Raw genomic sequence first — 9,655 nt, forward strand, 5'->3', positions numbered from 1 at the left:
ACGCGGCGGGCCGCAGTCGCAACGCACGGACGCCGTGTTCGTGTTGGGCATCGAGTTCGGCTCGGGACAATTCCTTGCGCCCGCGGGATGATCAGAGGAGGGGGGGGGCGGCTGCACGCCTGATCAGTGTATCTGCAGACACCTCATACAAACCGCCAGTGCGCCGCCGGCGAGCAATCTGCGGCCAAGTGGCGTCACCAATGGAACGCAGTGTCAAAGCCTGTAGAATCGCGTTCTTTGCAATACCTTATGCTTATCAAAATGCCATATGTCTAATTTCCTGCTTAAAGCGCCATGAGAACAATTTCATTGTAGGAATAGATTAATACGTGATTTCTCGAAAATGGGAATCAATACTGTACGATTTCCAGGTATGAAGTTGCGCAGGTCTGAGACACGGACCCACCCCTTGATCAAAGTATGCTGGCGCAAGCGTGCTGAACATCCGACCCTCTCGGAATGCGCTTGGAGAGGTCCGTGCGGACACAGCCGCGGGCGGCCGTCATCCAAACGGCGGCATCACTTCAACTGTGCATCACATCGGCGCGCCACGGTCTCCGCTGTCGTCGTGGACACTCGCCTTCGGCATGGAGGCGATAGGCGCGCGGGCGTGTTGTCACGGCGGTTGCAACGCTGCTGTTGGAAGCGAGTTTGGCCGGCGTGCGCAGTACCTGGACCTGAATCTTGTGTGGACAGTGCCTGGGCTGCAATGCGAGCGTTGAAGCTTGACACCCGTCGAGGTGGACCACGACGCCGCGTTGGAGCCGTTCGTACTGCATGCTTCAACATGGCTACCTACAGTGCAGTAGACTGTGGTCACCACAGTGTGGTGCCTGCCTTGTCCGGCCGAAAACGGAACAGATGCAGTCGCCGATCGAGTGCAACGGTGGGGGCCGGCACGACGGCCCGTCAGGCACTGCCTGCCGTCCGTCACTGAACGGGCCCCCCGTCGGGGGGTAGTACCGAGTTACCGTTGCTCGTGTAGCTACATGTAGGTGTGTATCGCCCCCGACTTGAATTCGCCCTTCTTTTAGTTACAGTCTTCAGCATAGGTCGCATGGCGACAAAGTCGCTTGTTCATTCGCCTGACACCACCCGAGAGGAAATGCTTTTGAGTGGTATACGAGTTTTTTATTTGGGACGAAGTCCCCACTTATAATCATCTATCACTCCTCTTTATTCTATTGTGCTTTGCACGAACTTTGGCATGCGATTAAGGGCTCTAAACCAACGAGCAAATCCTTCCCGGTGATCATATCTCGCAGCCTAACTCTTAAGTTAAAGTTAAGCTAATCAACCGCCAGTACCAAGCACAACGCAGAGCAAGAACGGAGCAGTTGCCACTGCAAGAATAAATCAGTTGTCGCTGGAAGAAAACAAACTGATAAGGTCCCCGATAGAATGGTGCCAACTCCTTGCATAAAAGTAAGCACCGATTTCGGCGGGGACGTTTTCTTCTTCGCTCTCTTCGTCGTGGCCTCGCGTTAAACCAAGCTCGAATTTCAGAGCACGGCATATAGTAGCAGTAGAAAATTTCTACTAGAAATGTTTGGATGTGCAGGAAACGCTGACTTTAAAGCTGCTTGCAGCTCCTCGATATAAAAGCAGGGATGTTCTTCAATATTGTAGACGTATAATAGTTTAGTACGATAGATCGCCACGACTAGAAAGCAATCAGACAAAGCGAGCGAGTTAGAATTAGAATGTCAGGGCCGTAGTATTGTCGGATTTACTCCAGCCATTCAACGAAAGTGAGCTTAACTCAACGTTAACTCGTTGTCTTAGCAGCTATTCTATCTTAAATCGACGAGTTAGCCTCCTAACTCAATGATGGGCTAATCACCGTGATTTGCTAAAACAACGAATTACGTCGTTGTTTAGACAGAAATCATGCAAGGCACAATATTTCTTACCTCTATTACTTACCTCTCCTAATCTGAGACACGAATGGTTAGGGTTTACAGTACAACTGGAATCGCTTCCCCAGGGTCAAAAATCCTCGGTTCAACAACCCTCTCTTGATCCATAGAAAGGCTTCACTGCGTAAAACCTGGAATGACCCCTCCTGAGAAGGGTCGATGCCATTAAAGTGGGGGGCACGATTGAGCCTCGACGATAAACGCTAATCAAACAGGCAGCGGGAAGCGAATCTTGATTTTAGATAAATTACTACACTTTAGATCGCACCGAGCGCAAAAAAGCGCCACCTAGTCTTCGGCTTCACTCCGATTTAGAGCGCCAAGTCAGCGCTTGCATCCATTACTACGAGTGAGTTAGCGCTTGCAAGGCTAGAATTGCTAAAAGAGATTGTGGATACGTGCTACGCAGAGCTCACCATGACCAATACTCTGTGAAGCTACAGCCTGTAGCCTACAGATAGCTCCTGGCAGTGGCGCAGGTGGTCTCCTTATACCTTGGGAGCCCACACCCCGCACCACGCAACTAGCTCCAAGCCGCAACAACGGGTTCGTTTGCTGTCCTGCTGGGCGCTGGGCGCTCCTACGCGGACATGCTTCACGGGCACCCCGCGCGATTTTGCTTTGGCTATGCTCCTCGCAAGTTGCTGCCGATAGAATAGAGAATCTCGCGATAGTATTAGCTGATAATGAAGACTTCATCATCAGTGTTGTTAATTGCTTACTGGTTCGATGATCTGCATGGGTTACCATGCACTGAGACTCAAAGTTTGCTTCACTACACTACAAAAGATGGTCATGGTGATTGATAGAGTTACTGGATCAATTAGAGGGTAGGGACGTCGGCCTGAAGTGGAGACTCCACTGCAGGATGTCGGCCCCCTAAGCAACTCGACGGAGCAACGCGACTGAGGTGCTCCATTACTAGTTGGGGACGAAGTCCCCCCTATAATCATGCGACTCTGATTTAGTGAGTCTTTACGTCTCTTTTATACACTCCTCTTTAGTTTTTACATCAATTCTGCGAATGGGTTAGGGTCACAATTTAGTGTCACTCACACGGGACCAAAACCTGAAAAAAATACCTCGGTTAAGCAACATTTTGACGTCTATTGGAAGGTGGTATCGGCTAACTTTATCCCAAACTAATCTGACGTCACTACATGACGATGCCATAAAACCCGAGGGTCGAAGTTATGAAACAGCAAATTCGGCCGTTAGTATGGAGGATATCAGAAATAGCCTTAAACGCGCTATTTTACCTTTATTTGGTCCGCTGTAGGACCCCTTATTAGGCCTTTTTGCCTGTCATACCTTATGCCATCGTAAAAAGGGTCGCTCTGCGGCGGCCTGGTAAGAAGTCTGCGCCCCTTCGGATCGCCGCGAGACTCCCAAGAGTTAAAGGAGAGCGCAGGCAGGTTAGCGTGCTGATGACCGGGTATCGGTGACGTGCCGTCGGGTAGCAACTACAAGGACGCAACAGGTACAGTATCTTCTCCTGCTTATTTTGAAGACTATGCGCAGATGACGAGCTGGCCAATCAGTTGGAGCAGCTCGAGCAGTACGAGCCGCAGCTGTGTCGGTGCCTCTCGGTAGCAGTAATGGCTCTATGTATGGCGGCGTCCATGTGCCATACCGCTGTGCCAAGCTGCAGTGATGCCACCATGGTCTGGATGAAGGCATTGAGGCTGATTATGCTATTTTTCCCAGCAGAACGAGCAGCGCAAGATGAACTTCTTGACTGAGCGTGAGAGCATCTACAAACACCCGGTCTGCAGCTGTGCGTTGCAGTCAAGGAAGTCCTCGTCCAGCTCAACCTGCGGTATGAATTGGCGAAAGAGCGTGGAGCACGCCCACCTCAAGCGCAAGCAACGTAAGGGGCGGCACAAGATGACATTGCGGTCAAGCTGCAGCAACTCCACGCCAGCTACACCATGAAGAACCAGGAGCTGTTGATGAGGTTAACTACCTACGCGTGTAGACGGGTACTTTTGAAAAACCGTGCATGTCAGAGTCGCGGCAACGACATCGGCCGTAGCGGCTGGGTGCAGATGACACCTGGAGATACCATTTCACTATGGATCGCGAAAGCTTAAGTACTAACACCTTCGTATTTTCACACTGAAAAATGAACACACCACGAAATTTAAACATGTCGTTAATCCCTCATTCACTTCTCGTTGTGCCAGTGTGCACTGCAACTATGTAGTGCACATTCTGCCATTACATTGTACACTATAGTCGAATATACATGTACGTGTGCCCGCATTCGAACCCCAGGACAGATATATGTAGTGGAGGGTTTCACGGAAGCAAGCCCAGCCCACTCAACGGGCGACGTCTATGGATTGACGCCATCAAGCTGGCAGTAGAATAGCGAGAACAGTAAAACCAATGCGATCGACAGAGAAGTCGGTTTGGTAGAAGACGCTGGCAGAAGGTATAGCAGGATTCGTCGGCAGGAAGCAGCCGACAACTAGCAGCAGAGACGCAGACAGAGATCACTTTGCGATTTACCTCTAAACCAAAAACAGAGCTTTGGTTTGCCCGGGAACACCAGCTTCCCTCGTAGTCCCGAAACCTACTACAGTGTGCTGGTCTACCGTCAACAAGATCTAATGGTATGTTGTTTGCAAAATAGCCAAGCGGATGGAGAAGCAACAAATTTCTCGAGTGGGGACGTCGTCCAAAACTCTGTGACCAACATAGTTTTGGATGTCGGCCCCTGAAGCAACATGAGCACAGCGAACGTGATGCTCCGCTAGTTGTAAGTTATTGTGACGCCTTACGCGAGCCGTCACTTTTACCACTCTTACCACCGTGGTGGGGTATCAGTATACATGTACTGGGTCTTATAAGCTTACCGGTAGCATTAGCACTGGGACAACGACACTGCCCTGCACAGTGCTAAACTAACACGTTTTGTACATGTACTGGGTATTGTAAGCACAGACGCTAAGTGCAAGTTTACATGGTAGGCTGCACATGTACATTTATCTGATTTCAGTTCCCAGATATTCATTTCGCGTTACGTTTGCTTAGTCGAAAGTCCAATTACCGGTACGTATCGGAGCACTCGTCTATCGAGAGCAACAACCATAATGGGATGAACTGGAGCAACCTGTTGTAGTTTGCGAGTATTTTCTGTAGAGGTTTGAGCCAAGCTGAGTTTACGAGTATTTCCTGAAGAAAGGTGACCCATGAGGACCGCTCAGCGAAACTACGCATCAAAGCATTGGGGTGTGACGATGTGAACCACCCCAGTACACGCTTACATGTATCCATGATTCAGCGTACGAACATTTCCTCAAGGGCCTTGTGACATGCTGCTTTAGCGGTTGTGTTCGAGTTTACGGCGGCAACTCCGTTCGCGTCAACGCGGTGGGGCTCGACAGGTGAATCAATCCAGTGTACGAGAAGCGTCCATCCGCTGCAGGCTGCGCTTGTCTGTTGCCCCCGACCAGGCCTTCCGAATATAAGATTGTACGGCAAATATACGGAAATATTAGTACGGAATAAGTTATTTTACGCGACCGTGGAAAAAGTGGAATAACTTACGGCTTGACTTTTTACAAAGTATTTTTCAGTCGTTAAAAGCATTTTTCAAAAAAGTACGTTTTTCCTAGGTAATTACTTTTTTTTGCGTTTCTGGGTCTCCGCTGCATTTCTAGACGCCACAAAGCACTGGTTAGAACACCCTTACCATAGTTAACATGCTAGCATCCCCAAGTTTGTCTCTTTCCTAGTGTCGTCCTCATTTTCGAATCAAGATGGCAACCAACAACCCGTTCAGCACCCGCCAAGTCTGCAGGGAGCCGCTACGGTGTCGAAGGTTGTGAACGCTTAGGTTAGTATAACCTTAACTACGTAATACAGGTTGTCATCTTGTGTTGGAATTGTTGCAATATACTGAATAATTTATTTCTCTGACCTCGGTATGTCCGCGGAATAACTTATTAGTGATGCAGCTTCAAAAGCTGCGGCGACTGTATTTTCGGAAGGCCTGCCCCCGACACATCCGTGATTGAGCGTGTCGATCTGTCCGCAGTACGCAAGCCCACAAAACCACCACCAGGTGGCGAAAAACATTGAACAACATTAATCGAGTTTTGTATTCGCGCGTGTCCTTGATGTGAGTAGCGCTCAAAAGCGTCAAGGCAGCGTTGATTGCACCCGACCATCAGGTCGCTTGCGTCGTGGCGGGGCAACCTCGACGTCTCCTTCATTCCTCATTTCTCCTTTTCCCACTTCTTGGACGCATCGAGCAGCAACTTTCTCAACCAAGTTCCCGGATATCTTCGTCCACCATGCTCCAGTTTCTCGGATCCGCTGCAACCTTCGTGCTTGCCGCATCAATCGTGACCGGTCTTCCCGTGCCCGATGGAACGTGGCCTGCCAGTCAGGCAATGTCAGCTTCTCCGAAGTCTACGTCGTCAAGTCTGGAGAGGTGTTTGACGGCGGCATGAAGACCTACGACCGCTCGGACATCACGTGCCTGGGCCAAACTGAGAGCAATGGAACGTCCAAGGCCGTGTTCGAGGTTCAACCCGGCGCCACGCTGAAGAACGTCATCCATCATTGGAACGAACCAAATGGAGGGAGTTCACTGCGAGATGTCGGACTGCACGATCGAGAACGTGTGGTGGGAGGACGTGTGCGAGGATGCCTTGAGCATCAATGGCGGCGACGCCTCCAGCGTCTCCCGAGTTCTCGGCGGTGGAGCGCGTTACGCGGACGACAAGGTGATCCAACACAATGGCTTTGGCACTGTGGTCGTTGACGGCTTTTTCGTGCAGGACTTCGGTAAGCTGTACCGCTCGTGTGGCAATTGCAAGAGCAACCCCCGTCAGCGTTTCCTGAACGTGAGCAACACTTACGTTGACCTGGAGATCATCAAGACCAAACGCGGGATGAGCCAAACGTGAGCATTGTCATGATGAACGGAAACTTCGGCGGTCAGGCTCTCCTGAAAAACGTCTACGTGAAGCCGGGTAAGGAGAACTACACGGAGTGCGCGTCCTCCTTTGGTGTGAACAAAACCTGTGATTTTGAGCAATGGCCCAAAGAACCCGGTGTGCCAGTACTCTTACGACGATGTTCACATTGTCGAGAGTTAGAACAACGCCGAGCAGCAGCAGCAACAACAACAACAGTCGCTATAACTACAAGTGCTGCTATGGCACCAGTGTCCGTCGTCGAACAAAAAAAAGCTTCTTGCTCGAATCGTAGCTAAGGGGAAGTAAACGTGAATGTTCGAGCTTTTGACTTAACTGCGAAAACAAGAGGATCGCTGGGCGCTCCATTCTCTGCCCGTACAGCCATCGGCTGAGCGAATAAAGTGACAGTAGTTCTGATGCGTACGTCTCCATTTTCAACACCAAAACGCTAGTCATGCCAGGCTGCTACTACTTCCCACGCGACTGCTAATGAGAGGACTTTGGGCAGCTCAAATCTTGTACTACTACAGTAGAAGTTTACCAGCGTAGCGGAAGTATCCTACTATACATGGAAATTGGTCTTATCGTGAGCGTGAATGTAATCGTTTTTAGGCTGGTCTAGACGCTAGGCAGCAAGTACTGAAGTACATTTGACACCTTCTCACATGCCAGCCAACTCACGCCAGGTTGGCGCACTCTTTATGCGTATCAAGCCGCTTTACCAGCAGTGCTGTCGTCTCAAGCGAAGGGATTCGTCTTAAACCGAATTGACCAAGGTTTAGTCTTGCACCGATCTCGCAGCCGCTGTAGGACAGATTAGCCCATCGAATCTTCGAGGCTACAGTACCAACAATGCCGCGCAAATGCTGCGCGTTCCAATTATGCTGAAAACCGCCAAATTGTTGCTTTAGCGTGGCGCGTTGCTTTAACTAACATGCCGACGTCATTGCTTTGACGCGGAGGGTAGTCTCGACCATGGCACGCATGCAAGCAACCGATCTCGAAGATTAAATCCAGGGAGTTTACGCACTTCTGAAGCTGCTACCGCCTCTTTGCAGCGTGCAACGTTAAACCACTTCATGAACAAGTTGTGGATTCCGTCGACCCGTAGCCAAGAAACTGTTCTTGTTAATTTGTATGAACTTGTGACGTTCGAGGACGTCATCGTGTCGTTAGCCCATGTCCTTGCGTTAATCTCACCTCCAACACGCAGCCATACTTCCAGCTCATTTCCAATTTCACCGCGCTCCAAGCACCCCCCCTCCGAGCCACTATCAATGCTACAAATGCTCGCTTCAGGTACGTCCTTCGTGCTTGCCGCATCAATCGTGACCGGTCTTCCCGTGCCCGATGGAACGTGGCCTGCCAGTCAGGCAATGTCAGCTTCTCCGAAGTCTACGTCGTCAAGTCTGGAGAGGTGTTTGACGGCGGCATGAAGACCTACGACCGCTCGGACATCACGTGCCTGGGCCAAACTGAGAGCAATGGAACGTCCAAGGCCGTGTTCGAGGTTCAACCCGGCGCCACGCTGAAGAACGTCATCCATCATTGGAACGAACCAAATGGAGGGAGTTCACTGCGAGATGTCGGACTGCACGATCGAGAACGTGTGGTGGGAGGACGTGTGCGAGGATGCCTTGAGCATCAATGGCGGCGACGCCTCCAGCGTCTCCCGAGTTCTCGGCGGTGGAGCGCGTTACGCGGACGACAAGGTGATCCAACACAATGGCTTTGGCACTGTGGTCGTTGACTGCTTTTTCGTGCAGGACTTCGGCAAGTTGTATCGCTCGTGTGGCAACTGCGTGTGCAACCCCCGTCCGCGTTTCCTCAACGTCAGCAACACTTACGTTGACCTGGAGATCATCAAGACCAAACGCGGGATGAGCCAAACGTGAGCATTGTCATGATGAACGGAAACTTCGGCGACCAAGCTGTATTCAGAAACTTTTACGTCAAGCCGAGCACGTACAACTACACGGAGTATGCCTCCTCCTTAGGCCTGAATACGAAAGGCGTGAAACCGGTGATCCTGAGAAGTATCCGGTGTGCCAGTACTCTTATGATGATGTTCACGTTGTCGAGAGCGAGCAAAACACTGAGAACAACAACAACAGCAGCAGCTAGCTCAAGCACCAATGGTCGTCGTTGGAAAACAAACTTCCTCTTACCCGAATCGTAGCTAAAGGGATCTAAACGTGAATGTTCAAGCTTTTGACTTATTGCCAGAAGGTGGGGATTGCTCGGTACGCAATACGGTGTACGTGCAGCCGCCGGGTGGCCGAATTCAGAAGCAGTGGCTTTGAAGCAAAAGTCCGCATTTTCAATACCGTGCATGTATTAATAATAGTAGTAACATGCTGACGTAGGCTCCCGGCGAATGTTCATAAGAGGACGTTGGGGTAGCCCGACTGATGTCGAAAGCTTACCAGTACCCTGCATTGAAGTACTATCTAATCGTACGCGTGAATGTTCAATGGTCCATTCGCTGGCTTAGACACCAGACCGGCAAAAAATTGAACAGCCTTCTCGCATGTGCCAACTCACAGATTGGCACACTCTGCGTCGCTTCAGGAAGAGCTTTGATCCCCAACTCTAGGACAAGGAAAAAGATTGCAGACTCCACACCCCAGCTGCAGAAACAACAACAACACTCAAAGACGGTCGGCATATAGGCACGTCTCACTACATATCAAGGCTTCTATAGGTCAGTTAATTATGCTCAAATAGAAGGCCACTTAAACTGCACACTCTGCGTCGCTTTGTCGCAGTCCTTTTGACTGAAGGGGGTCGTCTTAATAAATC

At 50.5% G+C, this 9,655-nt stretch overlaps 2 protein-coding genes across 2 annotated transcripts; both read left to right on the top strand.

Moving 5' to 3' along the window:
* The first annotated feature begins 3,405 nt into the window (after positions 1–3,405).
* On the top strand, positions 3,406–4,072 carry PHYSODRAFT_289030 (hypothetical protein). The gene has a single exon (XM_009539507.1). It carries the CDS (start codon positions 3,645–3,647, stop codon positions 3,852–3,854), a length of 210 nt encoding a protein of 69 aa, XP_009537802.1. The 5' UTR covers positions 3,406–3,644; the 3' UTR covers positions 3,855–4,072.
* A 2,151-nt stretch (positions 4,073–6,223) lies between these two features.
* Positions 6,224–8,748, top strand: PHYSODRAFT_251872 (pectate lyase; the record flags this gene model as incomplete). The annotated part of the gene is made up of 3 exons (XM_009539508.1): positions 6,224–6,314; positions 6,341–6,483; positions 8,422–8,748. 3 exons carry the CDS (start codon positions 6,224–6,226, stop codon positions 8,746–8,748), a joined length of 561 nt encoding a protein of 186 aa, XP_009537803.1.
* Between the last annotated feature and the right edge of the window lie 907 nt (positions 8,749–9,655).

The sequence above is a fragment of the Phytophthora sojae genome (genome assembly GCF_000149755.1).
Source record: "Phytophthora sojae unplaced genomic scaffold PHYSOscaffold_13, whole genome shotgun sequence".
Taxonomy (NCBI): domain Eukaryota; phylum Oomycota; class Peronosporomycetes; order Peronosporales; family Peronosporaceae; genus Phytophthora; species Phytophthora sojae.